The following is a 15182-nucleotide window of genomic DNA, read 5'->3' as shown; positions in this document are numbered from 1 at the left end:
GGCATGGAGGAGAGAGGACGAAGAGGCAGGAAGAAATAAAAGGAGAGAAGAGGGTACAGGGGGCGGGCGCAGGCCCTCTGGGTACTTCTCCTGCCCCACACTCGGGAGCCCAGACCCCACCTTTCAAGCAAAGGCTGAGCCCAGACTCAGACCCCACCCACTCTGCTGGCTACCCAGAACCTCCGCCCCCTCCCCCCACCACTGGGACATCCAGGCCAGCCCAGCGGGCCCCTCCCCTGAAGAAAGCCCTTTGCTGCCCCATGAAGGGCAAGGAGGCCAATGGCCACAGGCCTCTGCCAGCAGAGAAGGATTCCAGGCCACATGTGTCCCTGGCACCTAGTGGCTCCTAGGTGCGGCTGGTAGACAGAGCACAGATTCAGGTGGTTGCATCCCAGCTTTATTCTCGTGTCCCTCACATCCCAGCTAAGGCTCAGAGATGGGCCCGGGCCCCAGTCCCCAGGAAATGGTCCTTGGCTCGCCGTCTGGACCGGGCAGGGGGCTCTCTTGCCCACTCCTGCCTGCCTCCTTCAGCTGGGGGGTTTCCCAGAGACCACCTCCTCAGCAAGGGCCGCATGGCGGAGCCCCAGGCGGGAGCTGTTTGTGGGGGCCGGCCATCGCCCCTGTCCACAAAGTCATCCCAGCTCAAGCTCGGGGCCCCAGTGCAGGCTGTGGAGGATCTGGGGGCCCAGGCCTCCTTGTGAAAGGATTCGCCACAAGTGCCCTGCCTCCCCAAATTCTTGGGCTGCCTGGGGCCCCCGGTGAGACTCCAGGGTCGAGAAGACTCCACTCCCAAGCTCCCCATCCACGCGGTGTCACTGGCTGAGGGAAGGGGCGAGAGCCCGTTTCTCCGATTCCTGCACCTCGACGCCTGGAGGGAAAAGCTCAGCTCAGGCTCGCTCCCTCGGGGGACTCCCAGCTGCCCTGCCCTTCGCTTCGGCTGTTCCCTCTGCCTGGAAAGCCATTCCCCGGATATGTGGACAGGACATACTCTCACCTCCAAGCCTCTGCTTCTGCTTCACCTCCTCCTGGAGACCTGCGTGAGCGCCCTCATTAAAACTGCCACCTGCCCACCCAGTGTTCCTGGTCTCACTTACCCTGCTCTCCTTTTTTCCCAGAACACTGTCACCTCCTAATATCCTAGGGCTGAGCTGCCCAGTATAGGACTGGGCACGTGAGATGTGGCCGGTCTGAACTGCAATGTGCTTGGGTGTAAAATACCACTGGACTTCAGACTTAGTGTGAAAAAAATAATATAAAATACCTCATTAATGACTTTTACACTGACTACACGTTAAAATGATAATAGTTTAGGCATACTGAGTTAAACAAAATATGTCATTAAAATTAATTTTACATGCCTCTTTCTACTTCTCCTGATGAGGCTACTTAAAAATTTTAAATTACACATGGAGCTCACATCAGGTTTCTATTGGATGAACTGTTGTAGGTAATTATTATTCTTATGCATATTATTTGCTGTCTCCCACCTCCCCACACCAGAATGTTCCCTGCTGTATCCCCAGCTAGCACATCACCTGGCACGTCGTAAAGGTTCATTGTCAAATGAGTGAATGGGTGACTGAGGCCTGCCAGGGGCCCCAGGCAGGGCAATTACCCGCCCTCCCTCCCAGGCCCCCACTCACCCTCTCTGTTGGCATCTGCTTCACGTTCCGCCAGGGTCTCAACAGAGCCATCCCATCCCACGCCAGGTCCTGGGGGGGCACAAGGCAGCCACTGGGCCATGAGGACCAACACAGAGGCAACAGGGCTTGTGGGGAGACATAGGAGACAGGAAGGAAGCCCCCTCCCCCATGGAGCTGGTGGGTCCACAGGGAACTGGGGGGCTAATGGGAGGAGGGACCCTTTCCCTCACCTTTGCCATGGGAGCTGGGTGCCCCCAGCGGGCCTGGGCGCCTCTGTCGGAATCTCTGCCGCGGGGTGTCCCCGGGGCTGAATGACTCAGAGCTTCGCCCCACGGGGAATCTCGAGCTGAGTTTCCGCCGCTGCCCACCTGCCAGAGTCTCATCCCGCAGGCACAGGGAGCTCTGGGCCCGGCGCATGGGTGCCGGTGAGGGGGACCCTGCAAGAGGCACAGGCAGGGAGGGTATCGGAGCAGTGCCAGGAGGGGCTGGGCAGAGTGGAGGGACCAGCAGGGAGAAGCTGCACAGGGGCCACAGGGGACAGGCGGCTGCAGAGGTGAGGGCAGGAAGGGGCGCGGGGTTGGGTGAGTGAAGGTGGCAACAGGAGGCTGGACCCTGTGCTGGTTCTGACACTAACTCACTGTGTGACCTCGGGCAAGGTGCTTCCCCTCCCTGGGCCTCAGTTTCCTCATCTGCTGACTGGGATAAATGACTTCTCACTAAAGTCCCCTGCTGCTCCGAGGTCCTAGGTACCGCTGTGGTTGGGTAGGATGGCATGGGTGGCAGCGCAGGCAGAAGGGAGGTGCCAGCCAAGAGGGACACAGCAGGGATGCAGGGCAAAGAGCTACTGGAACCATCTGGGGGAGTGGGGAGAGGTTGCAGCAGGGAAGGCCAGCGGGGAGCACGTGTGCAAGCCACACAGGAAGACCAGAGGCATTGGCAAGCCCTGGGGGCAGGGGGTAGGGGACATGGGGTAGGGACCATCTTGGTCACCTGACCCCCAGACCCACCTGTCCCATCTGCCTCCCTGCCCTTGGAGAGCTCCGTCTCTGGGGGGCCCCCTAGGCTCTCGGTGCTGCCAGCCCCATCGGCCCCCAGGCGCGGCCCCCCATGGGGGCCCCCCTCCCGCCGGGGCCGCATCAGCCTCTTCACCTTGTCTGCCAGCCAGCTGCCCTTCCTGGGGGCAAGAGGGCACAAGAGGGGGTAAGGCCAGGGAGGAAGGAGGGACAAGAGGGCCATGTCTGGGATGGCAAAGGCCAGGCAAACCCTCACTGGGGCCTGGACCTGGGCTGGGCCAGGGCTCGAAGGGCAGGGCAGGGCAGGGGCTAGGTGGGGAAGATCCCAGGCCCACCAGGATGGAGGGGCCGCTCACTTGGTCCGGGGCAGGGGCCCAGGCTCCAGCACGCGGTACTGGTCCATGATCTTCTCCACCAGCTTCTGCTTCTCCCGGCGCAGGGCATTGAGCTGGTCCCTGGGAGGATGGGGAGGGAGGAGGTGGGCTTGAGGCCTGGGCGGGAACACGGGGTACACCCCAGTACAACCCTGCCCGTTAACACAGCCTGACATACCCCAGGATGGGCTGATAAATCCCCGCTGCCCAGAGCCCCTGGGGGTCAGCCTCCCCCTTTTCCCAGGCCCTCCCAGGGCGTCTCCCCATAAACAACCCAAGGGGCAGCCATGCCGGCCCCCACGGCCCCTCACAGGTACTCGCGCTGCTCGCGGTGCAGGTGGTCCCGGCTCTCCAGGCTGCGCTCCAGGAGCTCCCGGTTCTCCCGGCTCAGAGCCTGCACCTCGGCCAGCAGCTGCCGGTTCTCCTCTTCCTGGGCGCTCCGGAGCTCCGTCAACAGCTGTCAGGGGCAGGCGGCAGGACAAGCGGGGGAGCTTAACAGGGCTCAGGGCCGCCGCCTTCCACTCCCTCCACGCTCTTGCCAGCCCCCAACGCCCCCTCCAAGCCACCCTTCCTCCCCAGCCACCACCCACCCCTCACCACACCTCACACTGTGTGGCCAGCCGGCAGGCGCTCAGGTCCAGCTGCTGGTTGGACTCTCGCAGTCGCAGGCTCTGCGCCTCCAGCTGTGCCCGCTCCAGCTCCAGCCTCGCCAGCCGGCCCCGCAGCTCCCCGCGTTCCCCCTGCAGCTCACCTCGCTCCCGGGACACCTCCGCCAGCAGCATCTGAGCTCTGCAGAGGCAAGGAGAGCTGCTCTCCAAGGGGACCTGCCCCACCCCACTCCCAGGCCCCTCATGAGGGCCAGAGGAGCCTTGATGGGGAGAGGAGACAAAGCAGGACCCCACAGGGAAAGCGACCAACTCACCACCAACCCACTTCACAGATGGGAACACTGAGAACTGGCCCGAGGGGCGAGGGGCTGTGGCAGGGCTGGTACCTGTCATGCTCACTCTGCAGCCTCCGGAGCTCCTCCTCCAGGCCCCGCTGCCGATGCCCGTCCTGCATCAAGCGTTCGCGCTCTGCCAGCAGGGCCACCTCCTGCGCCTCCACATGGGCCCTCTGGGCCTGCAGCTGCTCGTGCCTGCAATGAACAAGGAGCTAAGAGGGCTGCAGGGACCGAGGCCAGGGCGTGTAGGTAGCTGGACCGTCTGGACCTTAAGTCTGTCGTCTCCTAAGCATAAGCCCCGGGGCAAAGCCACAGGGCAGAATGCTGTGCCAGGCGCCCACCACTCCCGACCACCGATGAGCCCCAGGGTGAGCCCGCCCCAGAAGTGTAGAGAGCCCAGCCACACAAGAGGGCACAGCAATGGAGGTGGGTTCACTGGTGGCAGTGCTGCCTTGGTGGCAACAGACCCACCCAGGGAATCTGCTCTGGGCAGGTAGGGGGTGCCCAGGAGAGGAGCTGGGAGTTTGGAGGAGGCTCACCGGCCCTGCAGCTCCCGGTGGGCCAGCTCCAGTGCCCGCATGTTGGCCTTGAGGTCGCGGTGCCGGGCCAGCAGTCCCTCTAGCTCAGCCTCCTGCCGCCGCTGCAGCTGTGCCAGGGCCTCGTGATCCCGAAGCAGGGCCTGCTGCTGCCCACGGGTCTCCTCCTGGGAGCGCCGCGCCGCCTGCACCTCCTCCTCCAGCACCCCCAGCTTCCTGTGCAGCTCCTGGCCCTGCAGCTCCAGTACAGACTTCTCAGCCTAGGCCAGAGGAGGGAGCAGGGGCTGCTGGGTGACGTCCCAGGCCGGAACGGGGGTAAGGGACGGGGGCAAAAGGCACAGGGCAGGGCAGAGGGAAGGAGAGAGCGGTCTAGGGATCCGAAGGCAGAGGCAGCCGTGGAGGAGAGGGCAAGTGGCACAAGGCAGGGATGGCACAGATGGGGCTGGGGTCGGGGCAGGGAAAGCAGGAGGGGCTAATGGATGGCTGTGGAGGAGAGGGCTGGTGACGGGGTGAAAGGGGCACTGACGTGGGAGCTAGAGGCAGGCAGAGGGGGTACGGACAGGGGAAGTGGCAGGGTCAGGGGGAAGGGGCAGGAAGTGGGCAGTGACGGGGCAGGGGACAGGTACGCAGGCCGCCACCCACCTGCAGGCAGCTGCTGTGCTCCTGTGCCCGCTGACTCTGCAGCAGCAGCTCCTGGGCGCGCCCCTGCAGGCTTCCCAGCTGCCCCTCCAGGTGCTGCAGCTGGCCCTGCAGAGCCGCCTTCTCGGCGGCCAGCGTTGCATTCTGCCCGGCAGGGAGGGGGTTAGCCGGTGCCAGGCCTCTGGGGCGCACCCCCCAGCCCCGTGCCCACCACGGCGACACTCACACTGCGCTCCACCTCAATGAGCCGCGCGCTCTGGGCCTCCGTGACCCTCGGCTCAGCCTGCTCCTCAGGCCCCTGTCCCACAGCACCCTGGCGCAGCTGCAAGGACAGGGGGAGCGGCAGTGGCCTGGGCACAGCGCAGCGGACCCTTACCCCCTTTGGCAGCCCTCCCCCGTCACACTCCCCCCCACTGCCCCGAATCCCGCCGCCCTGGCCTCCTTGCTCCGTCACTCTCCACCCTGCCCTTGGCACCTTCTCTCGGTTCTGCAGCAGAGCCCAGCCTCTGCCCGAGCTGCTGCTTCTGCACACCCGACTCCTCCTCCGGGCCCCAGTTTCAACACTGCTTTCTCCAGAAAACCTCCCCCGATCAATCCCACACCTGCCAGCTAAGCAGTCTGCTGGGGGCCCGCTGGCTATGGTCGCCTGTGTTCTTGCCTCTGTCCCAGGTGGACACTGAGGGCGGTGGCAGCCTGGTAGGGGGCCGCGCCAGAGCGGCGCTGAGCCCGCGTGCAACAGGGCTATCAGAAACGATTCCCCACTTAGGACAATAGCCGTTGAGCTCAGGAAGTGGTGGAGCCCACGCGTGAGGGACACAGCAGTTGCCTCAGAGTAAAGCCGCCAGGCTCTGCCCATTTGAGGAATGCGGGAGACGAGGCCCGGGCGGAGCTGCCTGGCTCCCGGCACAGTGCCCCCTCCTCCAGGCCCCAAATCTGGGCACAAGGCGAGCAACTGGCCAAGACTGAGGGGCAAGACCGAGGGGGCGCTACGAGTGCACGCAGCCCTGGCTGTCTGTGTGCAGGATGGAGGGAGGAGTGGGCTGAGGCCCCGGCAAGCAGGGCAGTGGCCTCACCTGGAACAGCTCCTGCTCCAGCTGCAGGGCCCTCTTTTTGAGTGCCATCAGCGCCTCCTCCTTGCTGGTGGCCGCCACCTGCAGCTCAGTTTCCAGCCGCTGCTCCAGGCCCTGGTACCTGCCAGGAGAAGTCTTGGCACCCAGCCCTCCCCCAGTCCTTGCCTGGCCCTCTCTGCCCCTCGGGCAACACCCCACCTTTGGTGCTGGAACTCCTGTTCCCGCAGAAATTCCTGGTGCTCCAGAGCCGCCCGTTCCAGCTCACTCTGCAGATGCTCCAGCCGGGCCCCCAGCTCCTGGCCCCGCACCATGGCCTCCTCTAGCTCCTGAGGGCAGGCAGAGAAGCCTCAGGGCCAGAAGGGCAGACCACCACCCTCACCCAGGCCTGAGAGTCAGGAGACCCGGCTTTCTGTCCTTGCTTTGTCACCCTGGGCAAATATCTTTAACCCTTTGGGGCTCTACTCCCCCATCTGTAAAATGGGAACAAAGCCTGGTCGCCTTGTAGAGTGGGTATGAAAGAGCTGGGGATTATAAGCCTGCCAGGGTGTGAGGGAGGCCCCTGGGCCAGGAGTCAGAGACACTCGCTGGGCAAACGTCTTCACCTCTCTGAGCCCATGGTTCCTCACGTGCCCAGTGACAGCTGGATTCACCCTACATCCTGAGGCCACACAGGCCATGTGAGGGAAAGAGGGGCTCGGAGGAGGCGGGTCTGGAGAGTACCCTCAGCCACAGGAGGGTGGCCACAGAGGGCAGGAACTTGGTGAAGGCCAGGCCTAACCACAGTGGGAGCTGGGAGGGGGAGGGCCAGGATGCCGCTGGCCAGGCAGCCTGTGGCGGTTGGGCCATACCACTGTGGAAGTGGATAGGAGATCCACTCCAGCCTGTGGGCCCCGCGAGGTAGGTCAAACCATTCTGAGGTACGGGGGGTGGGGGCCCTGGCAGGATGAAACCCTGGGGAAGGCCCGACCATGACAGCCGCCCGCCAAATCCTGCCCTTGGAAATGGGGTCTACCAACCCTTACTCTGACCTTCCTGGCTTAGCAGCCCCACCCGGACCACCGCCCAGGGTCACTGCACTTCTAGACAACCTTGGCCACGGCCTCTCATTGAAAAACTAAGAGCCCCATGAGTCCCTGCTGCCTGCAGCCAGCAGCCACAAGAGCCCCAGGGCGGAGAGTACGAAGAACAGTGGTGCCCAGGAAGACCTGCATCTTGGGCCAGACCCCTGCCCTGCCCCCTGCAGGCTCTAGCCACAGCCTTCAATGCCCCATCCACCGTGCCTCCTGCCCTACCCCTAGCCGGAGGCCCACTTGGACAACCCCCTTGGCCCCTGGTTCCCTGACCTCCCTCCCCTGGCCAGCCACCCCCGGCCAGCCACCCCCACCTGTACCACACCCAGTTATCACCAGAAACTGCTCCACCAGGAAATCTCACAAAATTCCCCTTGGTCCTCAGCCTCTTCCACCCTCTTGGTCCTCAGAGCCGGCTCCTGCAGCCGGCCAGCCCTACCCCTACCTTCACTGCCCACCTGCTGGCATTCCCTCTCTACGGATTAAGCCCATACTGAGTGCCAGGTACTGCCCCAAGCTCTCTACGTTCATTACCTTACAGGATCCTGTGACACAGGTATTGTTTTTATTCTGGTTTCAGGTAAAGAAACTGAGACTCCGAGAGGTTAAGTAACTGGCCCCAAGCCACACAAGTGAGTAGGGGATCTGAGATATAATCCAGGTCCGTCTGACAGCGTCTCTCAATCACCTCCTACAAAGTGGACCCCAGAGACAACCTCCTGGCCTTACCCTCTCACCCACACCTCCAATTCTCACACTCCCCAGGCCAAGCCAACAGCCTGTCCCTCACTCCTCTCCATCAGGAGGCATCTCGGAGCAAATAACTTATCCTCTCCGGATCTCAGTGCCCTCCTCTGTGCAACAGGGATGAAACTGGAAACTGCTCAGCCAGAACATTTGATTCTCGTCTGCAGCACACCTTCCCCTCAGCACTGTGCCCCACTGGCCCGAACACCCATCCCACTGCCTTGTGGTCTCCTCTGCTTCCCCTGAGGGGCCTTCAGACCCGCAGACCTGACCACTCTGCTCACTTTAAACCCTCCAGTGACTCCTCGTTGCCCTCATGAAAACAGCTGCAACTCCTTCCTTTGCTCATAAGGAAGACGAAGCCCTGCCCTATAGGAAACCTGCTTAATGAAGTCTTAGTCTCACCTCCCTCCGCTCCCCACCTCACAATCCACCCCTACAAACTCGGGCCTGTACCTCCTCCTGGCTCACTGCCGTTCTCTCTCCTCCTCCAGGAAGCCTTCCCTGATGTGCCCCAGCCTGAGTCCAGTGTGATTCCTGGAACCCCACGGCTCCCCGCACGGTCCTGTCTCCACCCCAGACTGTGAGTGAGCGTCTCCCGAAGGACACATGCACTGGCTGCCTGGTACAGGGCCTGGTGCTAAGGAGATGCCCGCAAACATGCTTGACTGAATGAATAGAGGGGTTTCCAGGTCTTCTCTCTTCTCCATCCCCCATTCCAGCTCCAGCCAGCCTCACCTGCCACCCTTTTTTTTTTCTGGCCACACCACGCGGCTTGCAGGATCTTAGTTCCCCGACCAGGGATTGAACCTGTGTCCCTGCAGTGGAAGCGTGGAGTCCTAACCACTGGACTGCCAGAGAATTCCCTCACCTGCCACCTTGACCACTGGCACCGCCTCCTTATGGCCCCAGGTTCCCCTGTACACCAAGGTGACCCTCCCCAAACTCATCCTCACACAGGTCTGCCCACACCCTTGGGTGAATTTCCCTGCCTGGGGATGGAGTACCAAGACCTACAACGCTGGTCCAATGTACTTCTCCACCTTCCCCCACATCTCCTGGGCCCCTGAGCAACTCTAATGCCTTCAAGTCTTTGCACATGCTGTTCCCTCTGGATGAAATATCCTTCCCCGCTTAGCAAAATCTCGATCTTTCCTTAGAACCCTCCCCGAAGCCTCCTTGCCCCGACCCTGGCATCAGCTCCCCTTCCCATGGGGCTCCCAAAGCACTTTGCCTGTAACAACCAACGTATCTTGAGCCTTTGCCCCGCATGAACTAGGCTCTTCACGCCATTATCTCCCTTGGTCTTCCAAAGACCCGCTGAGGCAGCTACGAAGAGCACCCCTATTTTACAGAGGGAGGCACCGGGGCAGAGCTGAGTAAAGCACCACAGTCAGAGAGCCAGGATTTGCACCCAGGCCATCTAGCTCCATGCCCACCTGCTACAGCCACCCCATCAAAGGCAGGAGACATCTGCCCCTCTCCCAAGCCAGGCATGCATTTGGGAGGCAGGAGGGGACTTTGCCTTTCTATTTCCGGCCCCAGCTCAGTGCTGGGCACTCAGCAGCTGCTGATGGAATTAATAACCCAAAACCCCAGCAACTGGCCTGGAACCCTGTTTCCTGACCCTGGCTACGAGCCCCGACATACCTCCTGGAGGGCCTGCCTCTCCCGGCGCTCCCTCTCGGCCTCCTCCAGGTGCCGGCGGCTCTCGCTCTGCAGCACCTGCAACCGCTCCTCGGCCGCCTCGGCCCGGGCCCGCAGCCTGGGCGCCTCTCGCTCCCACTGCCTCCGCTCGCGGCCCGTGGCTGCCAGCACCTCCGCCAGCGCCTCCCGCTCCCGCGACGCAGCCTCCAGCTCCCGGCCAGCGGCCTCCACCGCCTCCCGCAGCCGGGCCAGCTCCCGGGCCTGGGCCTCCACCTCCCGGTGGGCCTCGGCCTCTGCCCTCCGAGCCTGAGCCAGCTCCTCGGAGAGGCGGGCAGCCTCCGTGCCTCGGGCCTCCAGCCTCCAGGCCTGGGCCTCCAGCTCAGCTCGAAGAGCCTCAGCCTCTCTCCTCAGCCATGCCATCTCCTCCTTGAGGGCCTCCTGCTCTGGGACACCACTGGCCAGGATCTCCCCTGGGATCCTCCCCTCCCAGGTCTGGGCCTCAGGAGCCCCTTCCAGCTTCTGCTGTGGTTTTTGTTGGGCTGGGTCCCCGACCATTCTCTCCAACTTCTGTTCATGCTCTCTGGCCTCTGCTTGCCCCTTGGGTAGGTCCAGCCTCTGGTCTAGGGTCTCCTGCTCCTCCAACTGCCCACAGAGGCTGGGCTCCGAGAGTCCGGGTTTGCTCTCAGGGTCCTCCTGTCTCAGCCCCAAGGCCTTGGGCACCAACTCTCCAGTCTCTCCTCCCAGCGACAGCTGGGCCTGAATTTTGATCTCTGGACCCTGAGGTGGGGCCACAGAGGCAGGGGTCTGGAGAGGGGCTCCAAGGCCAGCCTTCTTCAGGGACTCCTGCGCCTCTACAGCAGGGCCTGACTCCTGGGCCATCGTGTCTACAGGCACCATGACAGCCGCCTGGAGGGGCCTCTCCACCACCTTTGGGTCCAAATCAGATGCCTGAGGACACTCAGCTAACCCCTCGAGGGCTGAATCTGACGCCAGGGGAGCCGGGTCCAAAGCCTGGGGGCCTTCATCCCCTGCCTGACCAGCCAAGCCCTGGGGGCCATGGTCTGAGGCCAGCCGAGTCTGGGGAGCTGAGCCTGGCTCTGGAATCACGGAGTCCTCGCTCGGCTCCTCCAGCAGGGGGGGCTGAGGGCACATGAGAGGGAAGGTCAAACCCAGAGGAGGATGCCAGGAAGGACGTGCTGATGCTTGGGGGAGGGGACTCACCTGGCCACCTGGCTGCCCCTGCAGCACCCGGAGCAGGCCTCGAAGCTCCTGATTCTCCCGCTCCAGGGTCCGCAGCCGCCCAGCCTCTGCCTCCCTCACTTCGTCCTGCAGAGAGAGAGCCGCTCCTGGCAGGGACGCTGGGGTGTGGGAGATGAGGTCAGGACCCCTCTGCTCCCTTATGGCTCCTCACCCACACCCCCCACCCCCCAACACACCGGGGGGAAGGGGATGAAATCAGAAGCTGTCCCCACTAAGGTGCAGGAAAACACAGGCAGCTTCCCACCCACAGCCCCTCCACTGGGGTCCCACTCACCCTCCCCAGGAGAGCCCGGGGCTGGCTCCAGGCTCCGCTGAACCTCCAACTCCAGCTCCACGTTCTCCTCTGCCAGCTGGTCCACCTGATGCCGCAGAGAGTCCAGCTCCTGTGGGGGAGAGCAGGGTCAGAGAAGCCCTCCCCGCCAGGGCCAGGCCAAGTGTGTGGGCTAGAGGGTCACTAGAGGAAACAAGGAGTAGGAGTCACAGGGATCACCAAGGAACCCTGGGGACCACTGGGGTCACAGATCACTGCGTGACCAGGGGTCACTCTGGGAATCTCACCGCATGGGCCTCGCCCAGCCGGGTCCGCAGCAGCAGGTTCTCCCGCTGGGTCTCATGCAGCCGAGCACAGCGCTCCTGAGCGGCCTCCAGCTGCTCCTCCAGCAGCGCCTTCGAGGCTTCCAGAGCCCCCGAGAGCACCCGCTCCTCCTGGTGGGGGAGCAGAGAGAGCCGGTGGTGCGATGCCCCCAGCACTCCGGGGCCACAGACCCTGGCTCCCCTCCCCCATCTGACCCTGCACCCCTGTTGCTCTCCAGGCCCCGCCTCTCCCCTCCATCTGCCCCTCCCCCTCCAAGGTTTCTCCAGGTACCACTTCCCTAGCACCTGGCCCCGCCCTTCTCCTATGTAGGCCCTGCCCCTTCTCCCCAGGAACTGCCTTCCAAGGTCCTTCTAAGCCCCACTTAGCCCCATTGCTGGGTGCTCTCTCCAGGCCCTGCCTCCCCTACAACTGGCCCCACCCTCCTCTCCAGGACCTACCCTTACCTACAGCCTCCACCTCTCCCCTCCATCTGCCCCATCGTCCAGAGGGCCTGTCCCCAGACACCACCTGACCACGTTCTCCTAGCGGTGCCTATTCCCTCCATCAGGCCTGACCCTTCCCTTGGCCCAAATTCACTCCTCTCGAGGCCCACCCTGTCCCCGGCAGGCCGCGCCCCCCATGCCCCGCCCCCTGCAGCCGCGCCTCCCGCCTCACCTCCAGCTGGCCCTTGCAGGCCTCTGCTGCCTGCAGCCGCTCCCGGCAGCGTCGCAGTTCCTCCTGCAGGCGGGGCAGGCGGCCGGCCCGCTCCCGCAGCGCCTCCGCCTCCTCGCGGTACAGCTCGGCCCGTTTGGCCTGTCCCGACAGCGCCTGGGCCTGGGCCAGAAGATGCAGAGCTAGGAAGGGCCACCCACTGGCCAGAAGGATTAGGACGGGAAGGAGCCGGGTTGGGGGAGGCAGTAGGCTGGGGAAGGTGCGGGGAGCGGGTTAGGGAATGCGGCCATGTTTGGGGGCATCTGAGCGCACCTCCTGGCGGAGCCTTCGAATTTCGGCCTCCAAGCCCTGCACCTCCACCTGGGAATCTAGCAGCAGCTCAGCTTTCTCCTCCCTGGAGGGAAGGGACGCAGGAGGGGTCTGGGGACCTGCACCCTCCAGCCCTTGCTAGGCCTGATCCCCATCCGGACCCCATCCAGACCTAACCTGTGCTCCCTGCCCGCCCGCCCCACCCCACCCCGTCCTTCCCAGCCAGCGGTGCTCACAGCTCCTGCCGGACACGCCGCAGTTGGGCCTTGGTGTTGGCCAGCTGCAGGGCCAGGTGGTGTGAGGCGCCCTCCGGGGGAGTCCTGGCAGGAGCCTCAGGCAACAAGGGGGCCGCTGGCTGCCGCTCCAGCAGCAATTCAGCCAGCCGCTGGGGGACGTCAAAGGTCAGGAGTCAGGAGTAACCCACCCCAAGAGCCCCACATCTGTCCCCAAGCACCACAAGATGCATGTGACTGTTGCAGCGCTCCACCCCCAACCGCACCTCCGTCACACGGCTGGGTCCCCGCGGTCCTCCTCTTCCTCCTCCTGCCGCCTCTTACCTGGGCCCCCACGTCCCGCTCCCGAGCCAGCCTCAACAGTGTCCCCACCAGGCTCCGGGACAGCATCTCCAGCTCCGGAGGCGCCAGCTCCCCAGGCTCAGGCCCAGCCAGCGGCAGCACCAAGCCGGCCCCGGGCTGGGTCACCTGGAGGCACAGGGAGAGCAGGTCAGCCAAAGAAGTAGGGGGCAGGGTGTCCCAGACGGCCGACCAAAGTTGTACCTCCTGGATGGCGGCAGCCAGCTCACTCTGGACGTCGAGGCTGAGGCCCTGGATGTGCCGGATGAACAGTTCCCGGTGCTCACACTGTAGGGGGACGAGGAGGGGACAGCGAGGCTCACCCCGGAGGCTCCCACCTCTGCGGCCAAAGCTGGACCCTGCCCTTCCCTCCCCCACTCACCTGCACCGATGCCCCCAGCAATAGCCTAAGGATGCCTTCCAGCTCCTCCACCGCCTCCTCTGCAGGGCACAAGCCACAAGGGGTTAACGGGCAGGGATAGGGGGAAGAAGCAGGAAGGGGTGGTGGGAGAGAGCACCTGAGAAGGGGTCAAACCCCAGCGCCTGGAGGTCTGGGGGTGGAGACAGGATCAGCAACTGCAGCTCCTCCTGGGGCGGACGGGGTGGGAGATGTGAGAAGGGCCTTCCCACAGGGGGCTCCCAGGCTCAGCCTCCCCCTCCTGACCCCTCACCTGGTAGAAGTCCCTCAGTCGGCCCCACAGGTGGTTCAGGTTCCACACCCGCCAGGCTGCGGGACCATCGTGGCCCCTGATCATTCGAGGGCAGCCTCGGGAATTGGGGGCACTGTGGGCACAGGGGACGATAGGTGGGAGGGGTAACTGAGGACCCACCTCCCCTAAACCAGGCTCTGCCAACCACCCCTCAGGCTCTTCCCATCAGGCCGCCTGGCCCTCCTCCCCTCAAACCCCTCCACAGCTGCCCCGGGTCATCCTCTGATGCCCCTTACATGATGCCCAGCACCCGAAGGAGCAGGGCCCCGTCGCTGAGACGTGAGAACCTCTTCTCCGGACAAAGAGGCCCTTCTCCTTCCTCCTCCTCTTCCCCCTCTGGCTCCTCCGCCTCCCCCACCAGCCCGGCCAGTCCCAGCGCCTGTGGGGACACAAAGGAGTCAGCTGGCCTGGGTGGGAGGCCCGCAGCAGCAGAGTGAACCCTGAGCCCCTCTGACCTGCCTCCTGAGCCCACGCAGCCCCCTCCTCACCAGTCCCCTGAATGCCAGTGGCCACGGGCCTGGACCCCTTTTCCTGCCGCACAGCTGCCTGGACTTCTCCATCCCCACCTGAGCCCGCCCCTCCCCTCAGGCCCCAGCTCTGCCCCCTCTCCCCCCACCCCACACCAGCCCCTCCCTGCTGCTCATTTCCCCTCCCCAGACTCCCTCCCACTGCCCCCTCACCCAGGTGGCCAGGCTCCCACTCAGGAAGTCTCTGATCCTGGGCCCCTTGCCCCCATCCATGACGGGGTCAGGGTGTTGGTCCCGCTGTGGCGGCTACACCTGCCCTGAGAGGAAGAGGAAGTCCCCAAGTGGGCCCAGGCCCAGCCACAGACACCCTGTGCAGCTTCCTCCTTCCGGGTGCTGGCAGGCCCGTGCACCCCCGGAGTCCTGCCTCAGCCCCCGCTTCACCTCCCCGCATCCTCCCAGCATCTCGGGCAGGGCCAGCCTGGAGGTTAGCAGGGGAAGGTGGAGTCAGGGCCACCCAGGAGCAAGGCCCACAGCTCTCCTGGCTCGATGGACAATGGCAGGTGAGTCCTCCCCCTCTCTGGGCCTCGGTTACCCAACTTGAAACCCAAGAGGGTGACCTCGGCCTTGTACCTTCCAGAGCCTCAGAAGGGGCCTTACACGGGGCATCTAGGTGCCCACACCTGCATCTTCTGATTTGCCTGGCTTCCCTTTCCCCTTGATGTTTCCCAAACTTACCCAAATCACCCTCCCAACCTATGAGGCTTGGGAGGTGCCGCCTCCCATGTCAAGCCTCCTCTGAACCCCGACCAGAAGTGAGTACCCCCTCTTCGGACACCCCCCCCCATACTCTGTACACACTGGACTGAGACAGGATGTCTAGCCCGTGGGCTAGTGACCTCACAGGCCTCAATTTCCCGTCTGTGAAGGAAGTGAGTT

At 64.0% G+C, this 15182-nt stretch overlaps 1 protein-coding gene across 1 annotated transcript; it reads right to left on the bottom strand.

Moving 5' to 3' along the window:
* Positions 1–748: 748 nt before the first annotated feature.
* Positions 749–14534, bottom strand: CCDC88B (coiled-coil domain containing 88B). Its single transcript, XM_061203558.1, has 27 exons — positions 14460–14534; positions 14016–14158; positions 13741–13852; positions 13588–13657; positions 13452–13510; positions 13274–13357; positions 13055–13198; positions 12734–12882; positions 12501–12582; positions 12192–12350; positions 11501–11647; positions 11217–11325; positions 10904–11040; positions 9686–10822; positions 6417–6544; positions 6222–6339; positions 5375–5470; positions 5152–5292; positions 4513–4769; positions 4025–4168; positions 3633–3819; positions 3342–3487; positions 3013–3111; positions 2651–2817; positions 1874–2080; positions 1644–1712; positions 749–868 (listed from the first exon to the last, which is right to left on the bottom strand). Exons 1-27 carry the CDS (start codon positions 14517–14519, stop codon positions 813–815), a joined length of 4407 nt encoding a protein of 1468 aa, XP_061059541.1. The 5' UTR covers positions 14520–14534; the 3' UTR covers positions 749–812.
* Positions 14535–15182: the final 648 nt, after the last annotated feature.

This window comes from Eubalaena glacialis, chromosome 10, assembly GCF_028564815.1.
Source record: "Eubalaena glacialis isolate mEubGla1 chromosome 10, mEubGla1.1.hap2.+ XY, whole genome shotgun sequence".
NCBI classification, from domain to species: Eukaryota; Metazoa; Chordata; class Mammalia; order Artiodactyla; family Balaenidae; genus Eubalaena; species Eubalaena glacialis.
Note: the sequence above shows the minus strand (reverse complement) of the source record. Positions and strands in the feature narration are given on the sequence as shown.

What these genes read in the sequence shown, in the direction of transcription:
- CCDC88B (XM_061203558.1), bottom strand. Translation starts at nt 14,519, where the DNA reads ATGGATGGGGGCAAGGGGCCCAGGATCAGAGACTTCCTGAGTGGGAGC. An exon ending in CTTCGGGTGCTGGGCATCAT is followed by an intron (nt 13,853 to 14,015) that starts GTAAGGGGCATC and finishes CTGTGCCCACAG; the next exon opens with TGCCCCCAATTCCCGAGGCT. An exon ending in AGCAGATGCCAACAGAGAGG is followed by an intron (nt 869 to 1,643) that starts GTGAGTGGGGGC and finishes TTTTCCCTCCAG; the next exon opens with GCGTCGAGGTGCAGGAATCG.